General features: G+C 52.1%; 9 protein-coding genes across 9 annotated transcripts; 2 read left to right on the forward strand and 7 right to left on the reverse strand.

The window, feature by feature from the left end:
• Positions 1-35: 35 nt before the first annotated feature.
• Positions 36-746, reverse strand: BROUX77_004738 (uncharacterized protein; the record flags this gene model as incomplete). The annotated part of the gene is made up of 1 exon (XM_073749534.1): positions 36-746. One exon carries the CDS (start codon positions 744-746, stop codon positions 36-38), a length of 711 nt encoding a protein of 236 aa, XP_073605195.1.
• A 266-nt stretch (positions 747-1012) lies between these two features.
• Positions 1013-3541, reverse strand: BROUX77_004739 (uncharacterized protein; the record flags this gene model as incomplete). Its single annotated transcript, XM_073749535.1, has 1 exon — positions 1013-3541. The coding sequence occupies one exon, from the start codon at positions 3539-3541 to the stop codon at positions 1013-1015; it is 2529 nt and encodes an 842-aa protein (XP_073605196.1).
• Positions 3542-4038: 497 nt separating this feature from the next.
• Positions 4039-5082, reverse strand: BROUX77_004740 (uncharacterized protein; the record flags this gene model as incomplete). Its single annotated transcript, XM_073749536.1, has 1 exon — positions 4039-5082. The coding sequence occupies one exon, from the start codon at positions 5080-5082 to the stop codon at positions 4039-4041; it is 1044 nt and encodes a 347-aa protein (XP_073605197.1).
• A 484-nt stretch (positions 5083-5566) lies between these two features.
• BROUX77_004741 (uncharacterized protein) lies at positions 5567-6277 on the reverse strand (the record flags this gene model as incomplete). Its single annotated transcript, XM_073749537.1, has 1 exon — positions 5567-6277. The coding sequence occupies one exon, from the start codon at positions 6275-6277 to the stop codon at positions 5567-5569; it is 711 nt and encodes a 236-aa protein (XP_073605198.1).
• Positions 6278-6885: 608 nt separating this feature from the next.
• BROUX77_004742 (uncharacterized protein) lies at positions 6886-11684 on the reverse strand (the record flags this gene model as incomplete). Its single annotated transcript, XM_073749538.1, has 2 exons — positions 6886-10269; positions 10563-11684. 2 exons carry the CDS (start codon positions 11682-11684, stop codon positions 6886-6888), a joined length of 4506 nt encoding a protein of 1501 aa, XP_073605199.1.
• A 520-nt stretch (positions 11685-12204) lies between these two features.
• BROUX77_004743 (uncharacterized protein) lies at positions 12205-14700 on the reverse strand (the record flags this gene model as incomplete). The annotated part of the gene is made up of 1 exon (XM_073749539.1): positions 12205-14700. One exon carries the CDS (start codon positions 14698-14700, stop codon positions 12205-12207), a length of 2496 nt encoding a protein of 831 aa, XP_073605200.1.
• A 497-nt stretch (positions 14701-15197) lies between these two features.
• Positions 15198-16241, reverse strand: BROUX77_004744 (uncharacterized protein; the record flags this gene model as incomplete). Its single annotated transcript, XM_073749540.1, has 1 exon — positions 15198-16241. The coding sequence occupies one exon, from the start codon at positions 16239-16241 to the stop codon at positions 15198-15200; it is 1044 nt and encodes a 347-aa protein (XP_073605201.1).
• A 1883-nt stretch (positions 16242-18124) lies between these two features.
• BROUX77_004745 (uncharacterized protein) lies at positions 18125-18790 on the forward strand (the record flags this gene model as incomplete). The annotated part of the gene is made up of 1 exon (XM_073749541.1): positions 18125-18790. The coding sequence occupies one exon, from the start codon at positions 18125-18127 to the stop codon at positions 18788-18790; it is 666 nt and encodes a 221-aa protein (XP_073605202.1).
• Positions 18791-19488: 698 nt separating this feature from the next.
• BROUX77_004746 (uncharacterized protein) lies at positions 19489-22037 on the forward strand (the record flags this gene model as incomplete). The annotated part of the gene is made up of 2 exons (XM_073749542.1): positions 19489-20213; positions 21275-22037. 2 exons carry the CDS (start codon positions 19489-19491, stop codon positions 22035-22037), a joined length of 1488 nt encoding a protein of 495 aa, XP_073605203.1.
• Between the last annotated feature and the right edge of the window lie 758 nt (positions 22038-22795).

Here is a 22795-nt window from a genome sequence, read left to right on the forward strand (position 1 = left end):
GGCTTCCGTCGGTCCTTAAGGGTGCAACCCCAACATCAGCCTCTCTTCCTCCTTTTGCGCGTCGTTTTGGTTCCTTTTTGGCTGAGCCATAGTTTGTAGGCGTCGGTATCGACCAGAAGGTCGACTGGTTCCCAGCCAGGTCTGACGTAGCCTTTCCATTTGACTTTGACTTGCTTGACACCGTTAGAAGTGCGTTCGCCTAGGATCTTTTCGACCTCCCAGTATTCTTCACCATTGATGACTTCCATAGGTGCTGGTCGATCGTCGTGAGTCTTTTGGGAAGGGAAAGCGTCGTTGGCAGCTGAGCGAAGGCGATCGGCATGGTAGACGTCGTGAGCAGTTGTACCCGGTACTTCAAGACGATAAGTGTGAGGGGTAACTTGTTCCAACACTTTGCAGTATTGGTATTTTGCTCTAAGTTTCCTGCCGAGGCCTGAGCCTTGTTGTTCAGGGCGTAGGGTGAGCCAAACGTATGAGCCTGTAGGAAAATCTGGTGCAGGACGTCGGTGTTCATTCTCGCGTTGCTCCATCTCCGCTCGTGACAGAGAAAGGTTGGCGTGGGCCCATTTCTGGGCGTCTCTCAGGCGTTGGATGACCCTCTCAGCCTGTCCGAGTGGACCGTTATTGTCGGGTTCGACAGGCAATGGTGGTGCGGCGAAGACTCGTGGGTGGTAGCCGTGAGACAAGAAGAAAGGTGAAACATTAGTGGCAGAAGATGGGGTGGCATTGATGCTGAACTCGACCATGGGCAGTAGATTGAGCCAGGCGGGGCCTTCAGTGTTAAGGTGTGATTACGCTAAGCTGGATCTTCACAGAAAGGGACACAGAGGGACAAAGATCTCGAATTGAAGAACAAAACTAAACTCTCTAAATGGTGTAGAAACAATGCGACTATTTATCCTGTTGGAAAGGGAGGCAACCGACGATCGGCGGCGACGACAACTAGTTCCTCTAGGAAGTGCCGTTAGTCTTGGTTCTGGTCTGGCATTAGTTTTGCCGTACCAGCGCCGGACTAGTCCTTCGAGGATACGCCGTTAGTGTTGGTGTCGGGCTTCCGTCGGTCCTTAAGGGTGCAACCCCAACATTCAGCGCTGAGTTTGGCAAGTTTGACTTTGATCTCAGCGTTCATCCTCTCTGCAGCTCCATTGGTAGCCGGATGGTAAGCTGTTGTGGTTAGCCTTTCGATCTCTAGGCGTTTGCAGAGGTGTCGCCAAGCTGCGTTGACAAATTCGCGGTCAGACAAAATAGATTTTGGCATGCCGTGGTGTCGGTAAAAGTGGTGGAAGAACATATCTGCAACAGATTCCATGTCGAGGGCGTCGGCGGGAATAAGGATGACGCCCTTGGATAGACGGTCTATAACAGTTAGGACGTGGGTGTAGGTGATGCCGCCTTTCTGTGCTGGTTCCAAAGGTCCGATAAAGTCGATGGCAATCTCGGCCCAAGGCTGGTCGGGAATTGGCAAGGCTTTGAGGGTGGTGTCCTTGTTGTCGCGACGAATGTTAGAACTACCACAAATTTGACAGTTGCGGCAGAAACGGCGGATATCTTCGACGTAGCGGGGCCAGAAAAACTCTCTAGACAGCTCGACTTGCATGACGTTCTTTCCGGGGTGCAGCATCATGGGCGAGTCATGAATGTTCTGTAGGATGGCGGTTCTCAATGGCTCGTTAGTAGGTACCCATAGTTTATTCCGAAATCGAATAGCGGATTTGGCGTCCAAAGAGCAGTCGGAAATGTTGACTCTCAACTTGTGTCTGATTGTTTCGGGCCACTGTGACAGTCCATCTGTCAACGCTTTATGGATAATGGCGTATTCATCATCGGCAGCACAGGCATCAGACCAGAGTTCCCGTAAGGCAGGCGGAAGTTCGGGGGTAGAAGGGGCTTCTGGCGTGTTGGTGGTTTGTGTCGAGAAAACTTTCAGGCCGTTACCGTCGTGGTGCAAGATAGTGGCTAGTCGGTCGTTGTAGCGCGCGTCATTCGTGTTGTCTGGGGTGTCGCGGCGAGAGAGAGCATCTGGGAGAGGGGAGAGTTTACCAGGACGGTGGACGATGGTGCAGTTGTATTCGCTCAAGGTCAGGTACCATCTAGCTTGGCGTTCGGACAAGTGCTGCAACTTGGTAAAATGCAGCAAGTTTTTATGATCTGAGACGATGGTAAACGTCTCCTTCAGGCCCTTGAGTTCGCCACGCCATTCCTTCAGGGCACAGACAACAGCCAACAGCTCTTTGTCGTGGATCGGGTAGTTGCATTCGGCGGCAGTCATTTTGCGGCTGAAATAAGCACAAGGCCTAGTTGATCTATCGGGCTGCGTCTGTAGAAGCGCTGCACCGAGACAGTAGCCAGACGCGTCTGTCTCAACAACAGTTGGCAGATCTGGATTGTGCGTGCAGAGGACAGGGGTCGAGGTGAATGCTTCTTTTAGAGCCTGGAAGGACTCTTCTTCCTTTTCGCCCCACTGGAAGGCCTGGTCTTTCTTTGTCAACTGTAGCAAGGGAGTCGCTAGAGTAGTGAAATTTCTGACAAAGGTGCGGTAGAAATTGCATAGACCGAGGAAGGCTCGAACGTCCCTGACCTTCTTGGGCGTTGGCCAGTCCGACACTGCAGAGACTTTGGTTGGGTCGGTTGAAATCTTGCCGGGCTCAAGGATGTATCCCAGGTACTTCACTTTCGATACCGCGAACTCACATTTATCAATGTCGATTGTCAGTTGGCCCTCCAGAACCTTTGCTAAAGCCAAGTTGACCTTCTCGTAGTGGTCCTCTAACGTGCCGTCGGTATAAATCAAGATGTCATCGACGTAGGCAGAGCACCACACATCCAAGTATGGGCGTAGCAGACTGTTCACAAAACTTTGGAACTCTGCAGGCGCGTTGGCCAGACCAAAAGGCATGACGTTCCACTCAAAAAGGCCTTGTCGCGTTCGAAAAGCGGTCTTCCACTCATCTCCCTCGGCGATTCTGATGTTATGAAACGCGGAAACAACGTCGAGTTTCGTAAACCACTTAGCTTTGGAAGCATTAGCTAGGGTCTCGCTGATGTTTGGGAGTGGGTACCGATTCTTTTTCATAGTCGCGTTTAGTGCACGATAATCTACACAGAAGCGGAGGCCGCCACCAGGCTTTTTCACGAATAGGATGGGAGCAGCAGCAGTGGACTGGCTGTGGCGAATGTAGCCTTTTTCCAGCAATGAAAGAAGCGTCTGGCGAAGAACCACGAGTTCTTCTCTGGTCATGCTATAAAGGGGGCCCCATGGAGCTTCTTCGTCGGGCACGGTCAACTCGATCCTATGATCCTGGCCAGGCCGGCGGGGAGGCATCTTTTTAGCAAATTGTGCGTCTGGATCAAACACCTTGACCTTGTCGTGCTCGATCCAAGCTGGGATCTTCTTTTTCCACTCTCTGGGGTTGGCTGGTACTCTATCTTTCTCCAAACGGGCCAAGGCTTTATTGATATCTTCGATTGAAGCTGCAAAAACCCGCAGCTTATCTCTCTTGGCGGCGCGGAAGAAGGTGCTCGCTCTGTTTATTCGTACCATGGTAGAGCGGAAGGTATGGTTTGTCGTCGCCTTTCCTCGAGCGACAATGCCGGATTTAAATCTAACTGTGTCGGCTTCACAGTCTATCCTTGCCCCTTGTTTCTTGAGCCATGGGTATCCGATCAGGATGTCTTCGGCTAATTTTGGTACTACCCACGCCACATGTTTTTCTATGTGGCCCGATATGTCAATTTTAAACACGGCTAATCGGTCAACCGTGACGGTACTCTTTGAATTAAATGGTACCAGCGTTCTGGGACGCGAACTGAAATGCGTATCAAGTTTCCATTTCTTTACAAGGTCACTGCTGATCATAGAGGGGGAAGCGCTACCGGTGTCAATCAATGCAATCACGGGACAAGTGTTGTTGATCACTGCATCTAATTGAATTGATGTGTTGGTAATAGATCTATTCAACTCTTCCCATTCCTTCACAGCAGCCTTGTCGTCTTTGAAAACCTGCTTGGGCCTCTGACCACGACTTGGGGCAGAGGCGATCAGTTTCCCGAGTCCTCCTCGGCGGTCTCGTAATATTCTTCGCCCTCTTCTTCGAGTACAGGAGGAGGGAGGTTCGTGGCTGCGCGAACACTCTGTTGTACCGGGGGGCGGGCACGCTCGAATGGGCAGTTAGGGGACATGTGGCCACCAGCGCCACAACGGAGGCACAGTCCTCTGGCTCTTCGTGACTGGAGTTCTTCCTTGGAGACCCACTTGGCACGACGGGGGGCACTGTTATGGGTGGGCGCCCAGTCCATGGCATCAGGGGAGTGTTGTGCCGGGACATTGCGGAACTGGGACGTCCGGGCAGGGTTCCTCGGAGGGTGGGCATGCCGACACTCGTCGAGTTTTTGCCAGGCATTAAGCACCTGTTGTGCGTATTGTTCGTAGGTTGGGGGGTCTGGGAAACCAGCCAGGGCAGACATCACTTGCCCGGGGAGGGTGCGCCTCAGATTCATTATGCGCTCTTCGTGGCTCAGTCTATAGCAGCCAGCGATCTGCATCAACCGACTGACCCGAGCCAAATGTTCCGGAGCAGAGGCACCTCGGCATTTGAGGGTGTGCAGCTCCAAGAGTGCACGACGGGAAGCTGAGGTGTCCTCGAAGCAGCTGTCCAAGAATTCCAGGAACTTATCCACGTTCTCCAACGATGGATCGCGGCTCATGCGGGCAATGTAGGTCTGTGCCTGGAGCAAGGCATTGTCGGCTAACAGACCGTAACAGTGCAGAATGAACCCTCCTGCGCCGTTGAAGTGACTGTGGTCGTAGCGGTACTTCATCTCCACGTATGACCGGTACGTTGGGTAGAGATCAGGCCGCGTATGGTCATAACGGACCGGGCGGAGGTCGGAGGAGGTGTTTCGCACAACCACTGGGGTCGCGGGGGCGGAGTTGGGGAGTCCCTGCATTTCGTTATTGTGAGCCATTGTTGCTTCGTGGAAAACCTCTGGCTCACCGGGGACTTCTGGTAGTATGCTGTCTTCTCGGAAGCTGTGGTGGAAGGAAGAATCGTCGTCAGAGGGTGCAAAATAGTTTGGGGCCATAGGGTTTGGCCGCTGTGGATATTCAAATGGCAAAGTAAAAGAAAAGTAAAAATATATCTCGATCCCTCGTCGGGTCGGCGGTAAAGTAAAAAAAAAGGAAAGATAAGAGTGACTTAAGGAAAAATAAAAAAAAAAAAAAAAAGGAAAAGGGAAAGGGGGGTTTGAGAATTCGAGATGATGTTAAGGTGTGATTACGCTAAGCTGGATCTTCACAGAAAGGGACACAGAGGGACAAAGATCTCGAATTGAAGAACAAAACTAAACTCTCTAAATGGTGTAGAAACAATGCGACTATTTATCCTGTTGGAAAGGGAGGCAGCCGACGATCGGCGGCGACGACAACTAGTTCCTCTAGGAAGTGCCGTTAGTCTTGGTTCTGGTCTGGCATTAGTTTTGCCGTACCAGCGCCGGACTAGTCCTTCGAGGATACGCCGTTAGTGTTGGTGTCGGGCTTCCGTCGGTCCTTAAGGGTGCAACCCCAACATCAGCCTCTCTTCCTCCTTTTGCGCGTCGTTTTGGTTCCTTTTTGGCTGAGCCATAGTTTGTAGGCGTCGGTATCGACCAGAAGGTCGACTGGTTCCCAGCCAGGTCTGACGTAGCCTTTCCATTTGACTTTGACTTGCTTGACACCGTTAGAAGTGCGTTCGCCTAGGATCTTTTCGACCTCCCAGTATTCTTCACCATTGATGACTTCCATAGGTGCTGGTCGATCGTCGTGAGTCTTTTGGGAAGGGAAAGCGTCGTTGGCAGCTGAGCGAAGGCGATCGGCATGGTAGACGTCGTGAGCAGTTGTACCCGGTACTTCAAGACGATAAGTGTGAGGGGTAACTTGTTCCAACACTTTGCAGTATTGGTATTTTGCTCTAAGTTTCCTGCCGAGGCCTGAGCCTTGTTGTTCAGGGCGTAGGGTGAGCCAAACGTATGAGCCTGTAGGAAAATCTGGTGCAGGACGTCGGTGTTCATTCTCGCGTTGCTCCATCTCCGCTCGTGACAGAGAAAGGTTGGCGTGGGCCCATTTCTGGGCGTCTCTCAGGCGTTGGATGACCCTCTCAGCCTGTCCGAGTGGACCGTTATTGTCGGGTTCGACAGGCAATGGTGGTGCGGCGAAGACTCGTGGGTGGTAGCCGTGAGACAAGAAGAAAGGTGAAACATTAGTGGCAGAAGATGGGGTGGCATTGATGCTGAACTCGACCATGTAAGGGGCCAAGTCGTAAAAGGACGTAGAAGGGCAGAAACAGATATATTGCGATGGAGAGAAGAAGAAAGAACTAACTAAAACTAGGAGAGAGCAGCAGCTCTTTATACTGCCTGGGTAGAACAACTGAGGCCTACCTGATTGACCCAAACGTGGTGAGTCATCGGGCGTTCGGATCAAGGCCGGTTGGGCCACTTGTATTCGGACCGTCAGTAGTCGGGCCTTTGCGGACTCGGACCACCGACACTCGAACCACCGTTGCTCAAGCCACACCGGCTTCAACTCGGGCAATCAGGCAAAGCCTTGACCCGGGTCTCCCAGACCCTAACATCAGCCTCCTTCTCTTTCTTCCCATCCTCCCATGGCCGTGTAACACAAAAAAAGAAAACAACAGGAAGGTGGACACCAACTGAAAACAACAAAGGGAATAGCAAACAACAAGCAACTAATCATCGGTAAACGACAACAGAACGAACAAGGAGTGGAACAGACAGTGGAGAAACAAAAAAAATGTCAAAGGAAAGGGAAATAGACCCTGTGCAACAACCGTGGAACTCGCAGCTCCTTCAATCAAACTTCGGACTCAAGCAGTCCTCTCGCCACGGCACTCACACCTCAACGTCGGCAGTCTCCTGCGCTCGCAAGAATTCTTCTAAAGCAGCCGTTTCTTCCAGCGCCTCTGTAGGTTCCCAAGTGGGATCTCGCCAACCAACCCATTTCACCAAGTACTGGGCTGGTTCGTCTCTCGTGGCTGGCCGGTGTTCCAGGATCTTCTCGACTTCGTATTCCTCAAAGCCATCGATCTCGACTGGTCCGGGGCTCGATACGTGCGGGTCTTGTGAGGGCCAAGGGTCGTTCGGGTGGTATTTCAATCTGTCGGCATGAAACACGTCGTGTCCTCTGGCACCCTTCAGGTCAAGACGGTAGCTGTGGGAGCCTACAGCCTCTAAGACCTGGAGCTTCTGGTATCTTGGCCGGAGTCGCTTGCCTGGGCCTTCTTGCTGCACAGTATGGGAGCTTTTTGCCAACCAAACCCAGTCGCCGGGCTGGAAACGTCGATGTGGTTGTCTGTGTCTGTTCGACTGTTCCTCCATAGCAGACTTGGCGGCGCTGAGAGAGGCTTTGGCCCAATCCGTGTGGTCTGCCAAGCTCTTCAGGATTCTTGTTGCTTGAGCTATGGGACTCGTGTTGGCTGCAACGGGGGCTGCTAGGGGGGCAATGGCGTCGGGCTGCAGCTCAACCAAGTCAGGACTATAGCCGTGGGACAACGTGAACGGGGACGTCTCTGTTGAAGCCGCTGGGGCTGCGTTCAGGGCAAACTCCACAATTGGCAGGCAGTCTAGCCAGTCTGAGCGGTCGTGTAGGAGTTTGGCCATCTTTGTCTTCACCTCAGCATTTGTCCTCTCAGTGGCCCCGTTGGTCTGTGGGTGGTAAGCGGTGGACAGACGACGATCGATCTTCAGGGTGGTACAGAGTCGTTTCCAGAACATGTTGGCAAATTGGCGGTCAGAAGCAATGCTGTTAGGAAGACCATGGCGAGGGTAGTAGACTTCCAAGAAACGGCTGGCAAGATACTCGATATCCAGGCTGCGGCAGGCTATAAGGATGACACCCTTGGACAGATGGTCCACCACCGTCATGACGTGCTTGTAGACTTTTCCTTCCTTCTTGCACGGCGGGAGAGGGCCAATCAGATCTATGCCAATGTCACGCCAGATGCGGTCAGGTACCGGAAGGGGCTTCAGGAGACCTTGCTTGAGCTGGCGCATGACGTTCGTGCTACCGCAGATTTCGCAGTTGCGGCAGAACCGTTTGACATCCGCTGTGTAGTGCGGCCAGAAGTAAGTCTTGGAAACTTCCTGACACATGATTCTTTGGCCGGGGTGGACTAGTGTCACGGAATCGTGAATCTCTTGTAGCAAGGCTGTCCTCAGAGGTTCCCACTGGGGTACCCACAATCTTGATCTGTATCGCAGTCGACCTTCGGAGTCCAATGAGCATTCGGACAGTGACACTCGCCAATTAGTCTTCAAGCTGTCTGGCCATTTGGGCGCCTGAGAGGCAACCACTGCGCATGCTGCCGCATAGTCAGAGTCGGCTGACAATGCTTGTTCCCACAGTGTACTGAGGGCTTCCTTACGGAACGGGGATGGCAGTGTAACGCGAGCAGATCTGACTTTCAGGGCACCGTCGGGCAAACACTGGAGGAGCTGTTGGTTGCGAGCTTGTAGGCGGGGATCATCGGGACCTGAAGGCATGTGAAGACGGGAGAGAGCATCGGGCAGTGGGGACAGTTTCCCGGGACGGTGTTCCAGTGTTAGGTCAAACTCGCTTAGCAGGTTAGCCCAACGAGCTTGCCTCTCTGTTAACTGTTGCGCAGAGGTAAAATGCAACAAGTTCTTGTGGTCTGTTAACACTCGGATGGGTCCCTGGGCGCCACGTAACTCTCCTCTCCACTCTTTCAGGGCTCGGACAATTGCCAACATTTCTTTGTCATGGATCTCATAGTTGGACTCGGCAGGAGACAGCTTCTGGCTGATGTAGGCACATGGAAACAGGCCATCTGGATGCTGCTGCAATAGGACAGCTCCAGTGCTGTAGCCTGAAGAGTCAGCTTCGACAGTTGTTGGCAGAGAGTGGTCGAAGAGGCGCAAGACGGGCGAAGCACAGAAGAGATCTTTGAGTGACGAGAAGGCAGCTTGGCATTCTGGAGACCAGACGAAGGGAACTAGGTGACCAGTCAGTGAAGTGAGAGGGACGGCTACTTCGGCAAAGTTCTTGATGAACGGGCGGTAAAAATTGGCAAATCCTAGGAAGCCACGGAGCTCTTTCTTGGAACTGGGTACGGGCCAGTCTTTCACTGCTTGCACCTTGGCAGGATCCATTGTTGCTTTTCCAGGCTTGATGATGTAGCCCAGGTACTTGACTTCTTGTACACCGAACTCGCACTTGTCGATGTCAACCGTCAGTCCGGCCTTCACGAGCTTGGCTAGGACGTGGTTAACTTGTTCCTTGTGCTCGTCGAGGGAGCCATCGGTGTACACTAGGATGTCATCAACGTAAGCAGAACAAAACAGGTCGAGGTACTCTTGCAATACGGAATTCAGGAAGCGTTGGAATTGGGCAGGAGCATTGGACAAACCAAACGGCATCACGTTCCATTCAAAGGAGCCCAGGCGCGTACGGAAAGCGGTCTTCCATTCGTGGCCTGGCTCGATACGGATATTATGGAACGCTGCAACGACGTCAAGCTTAGTGAACCACTTTGAACGGCTGATTTGGCGTAGTGTTTCCTTGAAGTTGGGTAACGGGTATCTATCCTTCTTCATCAGCTTGTTCAACAGACGGTAGTCCACGCAGAATCTAAGTCCACCGCCAGGTTTCTTGACGAACAGGATGGGGGCAGCAGCAGTGGAACTACTCATTCGAATGAACTTCTTGTTCAGTAGGTTCAGTAACGTTTGGCGCAGTACTATCAACTCATCGTGGGAAAGGCTGTACAGTGGTCCCCAGGGAGCTTCCGAGTCAGGGACAGTTAGATGAATCTCGTGGTTCATCCCGGGACGCAGCGGCGGGAGGCGGCGCGTGTAGAGTGCTTCTGGGTCAAAAGCAACAACATTCTGTGGGTCTATCCAACTGGGAACCTTTTCCTTCCAGTCATCTGTAACAGGCTCGTTCTCTCGGGCCAACTTTTCCAATGCTTTGTTGATATCCTGTATGCTCGCAGCAAAGACCTTCAAGTCCTGGTGCAAGATCTTGCTGACACGTGCAGCTTTCAATTCCGTAGGGGTGTCCAAGTTCCGAATGGTCGAAACAGAGCGAGGGACGGAGAAGTGGGGGAGCACCAAACGGTGCCGGTTGCAGTCTATTAGGGCGTTGTGGTGGCTCAGCCACGGGTATCCAATAAGAAGTTCGTCATCATAAATGTCGGGTACGACAAGGGCAAGGACTTCTTCCCGGAGGCCGCCGAGATCCAGCTCGAAGCGGGCAGCCTGAGTGGCCACAGAAGAAGGTTGGTCATTAAAAGGTTTTAGGGAAAGGGAAGTTTGCAGCGCAGAACAAGGTAGTTTCAATCGTTTCACGAGGGCCTGGGATATGATCAAGGAGACTGTATTTCCGGTATCGACTAAAGCTACTGAGTTGTGAGAGCCGTTGATTACAACGTCAACAGATAAGGAGCCTCTCACAAGCAAAGGGGACGTTCCCTTCTTGTTCTTACCCCTCCGGGGGCGACTGTCACCGGAGGGTCTCAGTTTTCCGACTGAGCAGTGGGCAACTGTACGACACCGAAATCGGCATCCAGGTCATCGTCTAGCTGCGGCGGCGTGGGCACGTGTACACCGCGGACACGGGCAGGAGGCGCGTTCCGGTTGGGAGGCACATCGTAGGGGCATTCCCGTACAAAGTGACCTGAGGCGCCACAGCGGATGCAGAGGCCAGCGCGACGACGTCTCTCTCGTTCCTCTTCGCTCGCCCAGCGGGCAGTGCGGCGGGCAGCAGGCGCACGAGTAGGCTGGGGGGCAACGCGACGGGTTCGTTCCCAGTCCATGGCGTCGGGATGGCGGTGGGCAGCGGGGGCGGACGGGTAATAACCGGAGCGGCGGCCAGAAGTCGACTCGGCATCGAGCTTACGCTGCCGCAGTTCCTCGGCAGCTAACACGACCCGGTCTAAGTACTCCGAGAAGACCCGGGGAGGGAACGAGTTCGCCACGTATTCCCGAATGGGCGTGTCGAGGCTGTCCTTCAGCCACCTAATCTTCTGTGAGTCCGCCGCGTCCAGAGCTTTGGCGCGGGTCAGCAGGTCCTCAAACTCCTGCAGATGGACCTCGATCCTTCTGCCTCTCTGCTTTAACCGCGAGAGCTGGTCTTGTGCCTTATCTACGGCAACTTTGTCCTCAAACGCTCCCTGCAGCTCTTGAAGGAACCGGTCGCAGGAAACGGGGCCGTCGTCTGTTAGTCGGGTCTTGATTGACCGCATGCGGCTGCGGGCCAAACCCTCGGCCTGGGCATAGATCGAGACGATGAAGTCTCGGTCGGCCACATGGCCACGCTCGCAGTGCCATATTTCCAGGACCTGGTCGAACCAGGCGTCAAATTCCTCGGGCTCGGTGGAACTCAGCGAGGGAATCTTGTAGCGCAGTTTTGCGCGACCATTCTCGTTACCAGCCGCTGAGGCGGCGGCGGCAGCAGCAGCGGTGGCGGTAGCAAGCGCTGCTTGGGAGGCTTGGGTTTGGGCGGCTGCCTGCTGGGCGGCTTCGCTCTGGTTCTCCAGCATAGCCAGCATCTTGGCAAACTTGCTCTCCAGCTTGGCGAACCGTTGAGCATATTTGTCCTCAGTGCTGTCGACACTGGGGACAGGGGAGCTTGCGTAAGCGGCCCGCATGTCGTCGGTGGTGCGGCCACTCATGTTGAGAGTTTGTGTAACAGTAAAAAATAATGTGTGATGAAGATTGATAACGGGTTTGGGGAAAATAAACGATAAGACTGTTGAGAACTGTAGGGGCAATGCAATCTGTAAAAGCTGTATCTGTACCTGTGGCTGTAAAGAACTGTAGAACTGTAGAACTGTAGGGCTGTAGCGAAAAAGAAGATCGCAATATGATGTAAGGGGCCAAGTCGTAAAAGGACGTAGAAGGGCAGAAACAGATATATTGCGATGGAGAGAAGAAGAAAGAACTAACTAAAACTAGGAGAGAGCAGCAGCTCTTTATACTGCCTGGGTAGAACAACTGAGGCCTACCTGATTGACCCAAACGTGGTGAGTCATCGGGCGTTCGGATCAAGGCCGGTTGGGCCACTTGTATTCGGACCGTCAGTAGTCGGGCCTTTGCGGACTCGGACCACCGACACTCGAACCACCGTTGCTCAAGCCACACCGGCTTCAACTCGGGCAATCAGGCAAAGCCTTGACCCGGGTCTCCCAGACCCTAACAGACCATGGGCAGTAGATTGAGCCAGGCGGGGCCTTCAGCGCTGAGTTTGGCAAGTTTGACTTTGATCTCAGCGTTCATCCTCTCTGCAGCTCCATTGGTAGCCGGATGGTAAGCTGTTGTGGTTAGCCTTTCGATCTCTAGGCGTTTGCAGAGGTGTCGCCAAGCTGCGTTGACAAATTCGCGGTCAGACAAAATAGATTTTGGCATGCCGTGGTGTCGGTAAAAGTGGTGGAAGAACATATCTGCAACAGATTCCATGTCGAGGGCGTCGGCGGGAATAAGGATGACGCCCTTGGATAGACGGTCTATAACAGTTAGGACGTGGGTGTAGGTGATGCCGCCTTTCTGTGCTGGTTCCAAAGGTCCGATAAAGTCGATGGCAATCTCGGCCCAAGGCTGGTCGGGAATTGGCAAGGCTTTGAGGGTGGTGTCCTTGTTGTCGCGACGAATGTTAGAACTACCACAAATTTGACAGTTGCGGCAGAAACGGCGGATATCTTCGACGTAGCGGGGCCAGAAAAACTCTCTAGACAGCTCGACTTGCATGACGTTCTTTCCGGGGTGCAGCATCATGGGCGAGTCATGAATGTTCTGTAGGATGGCGGTTCTCAATGGCTCGTTAGTAGGTACCCATAGTTTATTCCGAAATCGAATAGCGGATTTGGCGTCCAAAGAGCAGTCGGAAATGTTGACTCTCAACTTGTGTCTGATTGTTTCGGGCCACTGTGACAGTCCATCTGTCAACGCTTTATGGATAATGGCGTATTCATCATCGGCAGCACAGGCATCAGACCAGAGTTCCCGTAAGGCAGGCGGAAGTTCGGGGGTAGAAGGGGCTTCTGGCGTGTTGGTGGTTTGTGTCGAGAAAACTTTCAGGCCGTTACCGTCGTGGTGCAAGATAGTGGCTAGTCGGTCGTTGTAGCGCGCGTCATTCGTGTTGTCTGGGGTGTCGCGGCGAGAGAGAGCATCTGGGAGAGGGGAGAGTTTACCAGGACGGTGGACGATGGTGCAGTTGTATTCGCTCAAGGTCAGGTACCATCTAGCTTGGCGTTCGGACAAGTGCTGCAACTTGGTAAAATGCAGCAAGTTTTTATGATCTGAGACGATGGTAAACGTCTCCTTCAGGCCCTTGAGTTCGCCACGCCATTCCTTCAGGGCACAGACAACAGCCAACAGCTCTTTGTCGTGGATCGGGTAGTTGCATTCGGCGGCAGTCATTTTGCGGCTGAAATAAGCACAAGGCCTAGTTGATCTATCGGGCTGCGTCTGTAGAAGCGCTGCACCGAGACAGTAGCCAGACGCGTCTGTCTCAACAACAGTTGGCAGATCTGGATTGTGCGTGCAGAGGACAGGGGTCGAGGTGAATGCTTCTTTTAGAGCCTGGAAGGACTCTTCTTCCTTTTCGCCCCACTGGAAGGCCTGGTCTTTCTTTGTCAACTGTAGCAAGGGAGTCGCTAGAGTAGTGAAATTTCTGACAAAGGTGCGGTAGAAATTGCATAGACCGAGGAAGGCTCGAACGTCCCTGACCTTCTTGGGCGTTGGCCAGTCCGACACTGCAGAGACTTTGGTTGGGTCGGTTGAAATCTTGCCGGGCTCAAGGATGTATCCCAGGTACTTCACTTTCGATACCGCGAACTCACATTTATCAATGTCGATTGTCAGTTGGCCCTCCAGAACCTTTGCTAAAGCCAAGTTGACCTTCTCGTAGTGGTCCTCTAACGTGCCGTCGGTATAAATCAAGATGTCATCGACGTAGGCAGAGCACCACACATCCAAGTATGGGCGTAGCAGACTGTTCACAAAACTTTGGAACTCTGCAGGCGCGTTGGCCAGACCAAAAGGCATGACGTTCCACTCAAAAAGGCCTTGTCGCGTTCGAAAAGCGGTCTTCCACTCATCTCCCTCGGCGATTCTGATGTTATGAAACGCGGAAACAACGTCGAGTTTCGTAAACCACTTAGCTTTGGAAGCATTAGCTAGGGTCTCGCTGATGTTTGGGAGTGGGTACCGATTCTTTTTCATAGTCGCGTTTAGTGCACGATAATCTACACAGAAGCGGAGGCCGCCACCAGGCTTTTTCACGAATAGGATGGGAGCAGCAGCAGTGGACTGGCTGTGGCGAATGTAGCCTTTTTCCAGCAATGAAAGAAGCGTCTGGCGAAGAACCACGAGTTCTTCTCTGGTCATGCTATAAAGGGGGCCCCATGGAGCTTCTTCGTCGGGCACGGTCAACTCGATCCTATGATCCTGGCCAGGCCGGCGGGGAGGCATCTTTTTAGCAAATTGTGCGTCTGGATCAAACACCTTGACCTTGTCGTGCTCGATCCAAGCTGGGATCTTCTTTTTCCACTCTCTGGGGTTGGCTGGTACTCTATCTTTCTCCAAACGGGCCAAGGCTTTATTGATATCTTCGATTGAAGCTGCAAAAACCCGCAGCTTATCTCTCTTGGCGGCGCGGAAGAAGGTGCTCGCTCTGTTTATTCGTACCATGGTAGAGCGGAAGGTATGGTTTGTCGTCGCCTTTCCTCGAGCGACAATGCCGGATTTAAATCTAACTGTGTCGGCTTCACAGTCTATCCTTGCCCCTTGTTTCTTGAGCCATGGGTATCCGATCAGGATGTCTTCGGCTAATTTTGGTACTACCCACGCCACATGTTTTTCTATGTGGCCCGATATGTCAATTTTAAACACGGCTAGTCGGTCAACCGTGACGGTACTCTTTGAATTAAATGGTACCAGCGTTCTGGGACGCGAACTGAAAAGCGTATCAAGTTTCCATTTCTTTACAAGGTCACTGCTGATCATAGAGGGGGAAGCGCTACCGGTGTCAATCAATGCAATCACGGGACAAGTGTTGTTGATCACTGCATCTAATTGAATTGATGTGTTGGTAATAGATCTATTCAACTCTTCCCATTCCTTCACAGCAGCCTTGTCGTCTTTGAAAACCTGCTTGGGCCTCTGACCACGACTTGGGGCAGAGGCGATCAGTTTCCCGAGTCCTCCTCGGCGGTCTCGTAATATTCTTCGCCCTCTTCTTCGAGTACAGGAGGAGGGAGGTTCGTGGCTGCGCGAACACTCTGTTGTACCGGGGGGCGGGCACGCTCGAATGGGCAGTTAGGGGACATGTGGCCACCAGCGCCACAACGGAGGCACAGTCCTCTGGCTCTTCGTGACTGGAGTTCTTCCTTGGAGACCCACTTGGCACGACGGGGGGCACTGTTATGGGTGGGCGCCCAGTCCATGGCATCAGGGGAGTGTTGTGCCGGGACATTGCGGAACTGGGACGTCCGGGCAGGGTTCCTCGGAGGGTGGGCATGCCGACACTCGTCGAGTTTTTGCCAGGCATTAAGCACCTGTTGTGCGTATTGTTCGTAGGTTGGGGGGTCTGGGAAACCAGCCAGGGCAGACATCACTTGCCCGGGGAGGGTGCGCCTCAGATTCATTATGCGCTCTTCGTGGCTCAGTCTATAGCAGCCAGCGATCTGCATCAACCGACTGACCCGAGCCAAATGTTCCGGAGCAGAGGCACCTCGGCATTTGAGGGTGTGCAGCTCCAAGAGTGCACGACGGGAAGCTGAGGTGTCCTCGAAGCAGCTGTCCAAGAATTCCAGGAACTTATCCACGTTCTCCAACGATGGATCGCGGCTCATGCGGGCAATGTAGGTCTGTGCCTGGAGCAAGGCATTGTCGGCTAACAGACCGTAACAGTGCAGAATGAACCCTCCTGCGCCGTTGAAGTGACTGTGGTCGTAGCGGTACTTCATCTCCACGTATGACCGGTACGTTGGGTAGAGATCAGGCCGCGTATGGTCATAACGGACCGGGCGGAGGTCGGAGGAGGTGTTTCGCACAACCACTGGGGTCGCGGGGGCGGAGTTGGGGAGTCCCTGCATTTCGTTATTGTGAGCCATTGTTGCTTCGTGGAAAACCTCTGGCTCACCGGGGACTTCTGGTAGTATGCTGTCTTCTCGGAAGCTGTGGTGGAAGGAAGAATCGTCGTCAGAGGGTGCAAAATAGTTTGGGGCCATAGGGTTTGGCCGCTGTGGATATTCAAATGGCAAAGTAAAAGAAAAGTAAAAATATATCTCGATCCCTCGTCGGGTCGGCGGTAAAGTAAAAAAAAAGGAAAGATAAGAGTGACTTAAGGAAAAATAAAAAAAAAAAAAAAAAGGAAAAGGGAAAGGGGGGTTTGAGAATTCGAGATGATGTTAAGGTGTGATTACGCTAAGCTGGATCTTCACAGAAAGGGACACAGAGGGACAAAGATCTCGAATTGAAGAACAAAACTAAACTCTCTAAATGGTGTAGAAACAATGCGACTATTTATCCTGTTGGAAAGGGAGGCAACCGACGATCGGCGGCGACGACAACTAGTTCCTCTAGGAAGTGCCGTTAGTCTTGGTTCTGGTCTGGCATTAGTTTTGCCGTACCAGCGCCGGACTAGTCCTTCGAGGATACGCCGTTAGTGTTGGTGTCGGGCTTCCGTCGGTCCTTAAGGGTGCAACCCCAACAATGGACCACAGGACAGCAAGAGCTCCTGGCTATAGTGGAAAGTCTGAAGAACTGGAGCTATATGCTGATAGGAGCAGATCACACGGTAAAAGTATTGACAGACCACCAGGCTTTAAAGGCAGTGGTAAATGCACCCGCAAGAGACATGCGGGGGAGAATAGCTCGATGGGTATTTGAGTTGTCAGAATACGACTTCAGCATCGAGCACCGCCCGGGAAAAACCAACCCAGCGGATCCGTTATCCAGAAGACCGGATTACATGGTAGGGGACATACCTACACAGGACACCTTGATGTCGCTAAACAAGCTTCTAAGTTTCGGTCTGGACGAGCCGAAGACGAAGAAGAGGCAACACGAGGAGATGGAGCCCTCAAGAAAGCCCGAACCTAGGAATAGGGATGAGAGGAGTGTGACTCAGGAGGCACCTAACGGTCCTCCGCCGAGGGCACAAGCCACCGAAACCCGGCATGGCAAAAAGCGCAGAAAACTCGAAGCGCAAGAGTCTGCGAGAGATGCAGGTCATGAACTGATCTCAGAAACCAACAACAGAGAGGAAAGTTGTTACGAGGCAGGCATGTTTGCCTGGCCCGCGAAGATGTTCCGAACCCGTGTTAAGGCACTGCAGAGCCAAGACAACGAGTGCATCGAAGCTTTGGACAAGCTGAAAAGGGGAAAAGACTTTGGTCATTTCCAATGCGATCAAGAGGGGATATTACGATTCAAGGGACGCCTTGTAATACCATATCTCACTTCTTTGATACTAGAAATACTGAAGGCACACCATGAAGACGAACGCGTCGGACATATGGGAAGCACCAAGACAGCGCAGCTCATCAGAAGGAAGTTCTATTGGAAGAACTTGGACGAGTCTGTTAACGAATTCTGCAAGAAATGCATGAGGTGTCAAGGGTCAAAGAAACCAAGACACAAGGCATTTGGGTTATTGAATCCATTGCCTCTACCAGAACACCCGTGGCAAGAAATCTCAGTTGATTTCGTCACAGGACTACCAGAAAGCTCCAGCCTGAAGCTGGGAGAGATCTGTGACGCAGTGCTAGTGATCGTTGATCGATTGACTAAAGCTTGCATCTTTGTACCAACAAAGAAAACCCTGAACGCAGCAGAATTTGCAGGGATTCTGTTCCATGAAATAGAGTGCAAATTCGGTTCACCAGAAGGCATTGTGTCAGACCGAGACAAGCTGTTTACGTCAAGATTCTGGAAAGAATTCTGCGAATACAGAGAGACACATAGGAAATTGTCAACTGCCTACCATCCCCAGACGGATGGACAGACAGAGAGAATGAATCAAGAACTAGGGAAGTACCTACGGATCTTCTGCTCAGGGGAACCCACACAATGGGCAAATGTTCTAAGAGCGGCAGAGTTTGCAAGAAACATGCACGTCAACGCCACGATTGGAGTCAGTCCCTACGAAGCATTGTATGGATACCACCCCAGATTCATCGAGTATACTGAACCTCTCAAGGAGCCCACTGTAGAAGGTGTGGCAGAAAGAATCAGCAAGATTGCCGGGCTAAGGGCCAGCATCAAGAGAGCCTGGAAGCGCGCAACGGCGACCCAGGCAAAGCACTACAACAAAAACCGGTTGAATCAAGAATTCAAGGTCGGAGACTGGGTTGGACTGAGCACGAGGAATTTTAGCTTTAAGTCGGGCGAGCGGAAACTCGCGCCAACTTTTATTCCAGTAAAGGTCCAGAAACGCATTGGAGACATCGCGTACCAGGTAGAATTGCCTAAGAAGTACAAAAAGATGCACAATGTAGTGGGGGTGAACCTGCTCGAACCATGGGAAGGAGAACCGAAGATTGACGGGAAACTCCCGGAGATCAACGATGATCTAGAAGTATGGGAAGTCGAGCAGATCACCGACCACAGGAAAGAAGGCGACCAGCTGTGGTACAAGATCAAATGGAAAGGATGGCCAGTTGAGTACAACACCTGGGAACCAGAAGCCCACCTGGAGGGAGCGACAGAACTGCTAAAAGAATACAAGCAGCGGAGGAAACATGCAAAATGGGAAGACTACGCAGTCAAACCATAAGCTGTAAAGACCGTCAGCAGAAATTCACCAAGAGCAATGAGGACATGCTCACCAGAAGGGAGAGGCAAAGAAGACAAAACCCAGGAAAATCGGAACGGACCAGCAAGGCCCGGTTCCGTGAAGCCGCAATCACAAACGACCCGGAAAACAAGACGTCCACCCCGCGCTCCGGACCAGGAACCAGAGTCGGTTCTTTCAAGGAGAGGGTGAATGTAAGATTGTTTGAATCAAGGACCAGCTAAGGTCTCAGCACTAGGGTTGATACCCAACGAGGAAGCTGAGATCCCAGCAAGATGAGACAACAAACGGGAATAGAGTGAGTCCGTTTTGGAAACGGCTAGGAGAGGGTTGAGGTCACGTACTAGGAAGGCAACCTAGCACTAGGAACCAAATCCCTGGAATGTAAGGAACCCGAGACGGGAGTATGAGGGATAAAGTAACCAAGGTTACTAATCCAATACGAAGGAGATAACAGGGGGCCATACAAATGTGTGGGTCCCCGAAAACCTATAAGAAACGAAAGGAGTAGCAACAAAACGAAACTTGGATCTCTTGGAGGACAAGTTGAAGTTTGCGTTTACGAGATACCTATCTTCAGATCGTTAAGTTCTACACATTCTATTGACCGATTAGTTAAAACTTCTACACCCATTCAATACACCACCACCCACCATATTACAGTTAGGAATCTCGAGGCTATGCCTTTGCGCCCGCGGGTCTTGACCTACGTCCGCCAAGGCCTGCCGTTTTCTGTGCTGTTCGAGTTTGGCGATGCTGAGAGTGATATTCAGACCCTGCGCATCCTTGCGTCGGAGCCGTTTTCGCTTCTCAATGTCTACAACGAACGCCAGCTGACTGTGCAGCCTGTCCCCGAAACCCAACCCCGCCCCTATACCATTGAGCGCACCAATCTTTTATCGCGCAATATTGACACCAGTACTTTGCTTCTCGGCGACTTCAATCTCCATCACTATTGGTGGAATTCCCAGCGAGAGCATCCTCACGAACCACGAGCTGACTTTTTTGCTAACTGGCTGATGTCGCAGAATGCCACCCTGATTGTCGACGACGACTACGTTGAATGCAACGGCGGCACATACGTCAACAGCAGCACGACCTCGGTGGTCGACCTCGCATTTTCCCTGCGGTCTCGACCGGGCCTGTTTACGAACTGGAGGTATCTTCAGGAGACGGGCTCCGATCACCGGGCCATCAGTTTTGATTACGTCAGCACCACCACACCCAAAACCCTAACACGTAACCCGGCGTTCAACACCAAGACGGCCGACTGGTCGCTGTTTCGCAAGGAATGGCTGGCTGGCCAGGCCGACCTTGAGCTTCAGCTGTCCCTGGCAGAGATTTCTGCAGACGGTGACGCAATGGCGCGACTGCTTTCCGAGGCCCTGCAATCTGCTTGTCAGAGGTGCATGGCAGTGAAGAGGCACAGTGCCCGCGCAAAGCCATGGTGGACGCCTGTCATGAATAGCCATTCTTGCCATTGCCATTGCATAGGGTTATGCCTGGCACCTTACCCCGCTTCCATTTTGTCACGCTAATGTTCCAAGGACGTATGATGATACGGTTATACCACTTGGTGGTCTGTGTAACCTTGAGGTGTCACTCCGGTTTATCTACTCGGGTGTGGCCGGCTTGCACACTATAGATCATCGCTATTAGGTAACTCGGTACTCTGCAGTTGATGCAGCTTATTCTGAGTTGACTGCTATTCTCGTTCCTTTTGTGTCAACAGCGTTTGAGCGTGGGGTCCACACCTGTTAGGCCGATATCGCTGTAACGCGACATATCGTTGCCTGTGTGTCTTGAGGGATTTTCAGTCTGCTGCTGCAGTGTTGGTTTATCTCGTGAACTAACATCCGGTTTGATAGTAGCGTCTGGTAACGTTGAGTTACGTATGTCCCCACTTTCGGTTATCTGTGATTTGGTTCTAGCTTGGGAAGATCTCTGTTGTCAGAATCTGCAACGCCTTAAATAGCGTTGCCTTCTGCCCTGTGTGATCAGGTTAGCTCTTGCTCCCCAAGCTTAACAATCACATACACCCCTTTTGCCATTCTTCTTTGTATACTAGTTTATAGTATCACTTCTTCGATAGTACCTTCTTCTTTAGTACTATATCTTTAATTATCACTTGTTTCTTGATAGCCTTCATTGCATCAGTACCTTCTGTCGTCTTCGTTACCTCAGTGTTCCTGTGATTGTTTATTCCCTTCCGTGTGTTATAAGATCAATTAGTTGAGTGTGCCTCTTTACCTCAAACCGACCATACGACCTAGAGAGTTCTATCCTCTCCTCCCGGCCGTATATCCGCGCAGGCCTGACTGTCCACCTCTGGAACCTATCATTGTCCTGAGTCGTTGGCTTTCTAGAACCCTAATGGTTTCCTTGGGCCCTATCCGTAATAACGCCCGAGCTACAATCACAACGCCAGGCCGCATCGCGCGCAGAGAGAAGATACAGACGAGGCAGGCTGTCGCTGGTTGAGTTTCATTCGATTCGCAACAAGTACACCCATGCTGTCGAAGATGCTAAGTCTACTCACTGGACTACCTTTCTTTCTGACGCTGACAACGAAAAGGTCTACACAGCCTGGAAATACACCAAGCCAGCTACGGCGAGTTACTTCCCCCCCATCCAGGGGCCAGACGGGTTAGCCAATACCCCCGAGGAGAAGGAAAAGGCTTTCCTGACGCTACTGGGTGCTACGTCTAGCGCAGGTGTCGACCCCCGACCTGACGTTGCCGATACACACGACCCCCATCACGACCCCCATCACGACACCCCCCACGACACCCCCCCGAACGACACCGACCGAAGCATATACCCCTGGCCTGACCTTACAGACCACGAGATCAAGGAGGCAATCATGTCCGCCAACGCCAAGAAGGCCCCCGGGCCCGACGGCATGAACGCCAAGATCATCCAGATCGCCTTTGAGGCCCATCCCGCGCCCTTTCTCTCCGTCTACAAAGCCCTGTCTCGCCTCGGAATACACCCCACACTCTGGAAGCAAGCTACTGGGATTGTGCTCGCGAAAGACGGAAAGGCTGATTATTCAGTCGTGAAGTCCTACCGCATCATCTCACTGCTCAACTGTCTAGGCAAAGTGCTCGAGAAAGTCTTTGCGACCCGCTTAGGGTACCTCGCTAATTGCCATGACAGCTCGCTTCTAGACGACACTCAACTCGGAGGCCGCAAACAGCGTTCAGCCATGGACGCCTATTACGGATAGGGCCCAAGGAAACCATTAGGGTTCTAGAAAGCCAACGACTCAGGACAATGATAGGTTCCAGAGGTGGACAGTCAGGCCTGCGCGGATATACGGCCGGGAGGAGAGGATAGAACTCTCTAGGTCGTATGGTCGGTTTGAGGTAAAGAGGCACACTCAACTAATTGATCTTATAACACACGGAAGGGAATAAACAATCACAGGAACACTGAGGTAACGAAGACGACAGAAGGTACTGATGCAATGAAGGCTATCAAGAAACAAGTGATAATTAAAGATATAGTACTAAAGAAGAAGGTACTATCGAAGAAGTGATACTATAAACTAGTATACAAAGAAGAATGGCAAAAGGGGTGTATGTGATTGTTAAGCTTGGGGAGCAAGAGTTAACCTGATCACACAGGGCAGAAGGCAACGCTATTTAAGGCGTTGCAGATTCTGACAACAGAGATCTTCCCAAGCTAGAACCAAATCACAGATAACCGAAAGTGGGGACATACGTAACTCAACGTTACCAGACGCTACTATCAAACCGGATGTTAGTTCACGAGATAAACCAACACGGCAGCAGCAGAACTGAAAATCCCTCAAGACACCCAGGCAACGATATGTCGCGTTACAGCGATATCGGCCTAACAGGTGTGGGCCCCACGCTCAAACGCTGTTGACACAAAAGGAACGAGAATAGCAGTCAACTCAGAATAAGCTGCATCAACTGCAGAGTACCGAGTTACCTAATAGCGATGATCTATAGTGTGCAA

The sequence above is a fragment of the Berkeleyomyces rouxiae genome, assembly GCF_048999995.1.
Source record: "Berkeleyomyces rouxiae strain 22BRR77 chromosome Unknown BrBRR77_ptg000004l, whole genome shotgun sequence".
NCBI classification, from domain to species: domain Eukaryota; kingdom Fungi; phylum Ascomycota; class Sordariomycetes; order Microascales; family Ceratocystidaceae; genus Berkeleyomyces; species Berkeleyomyces rouxiae.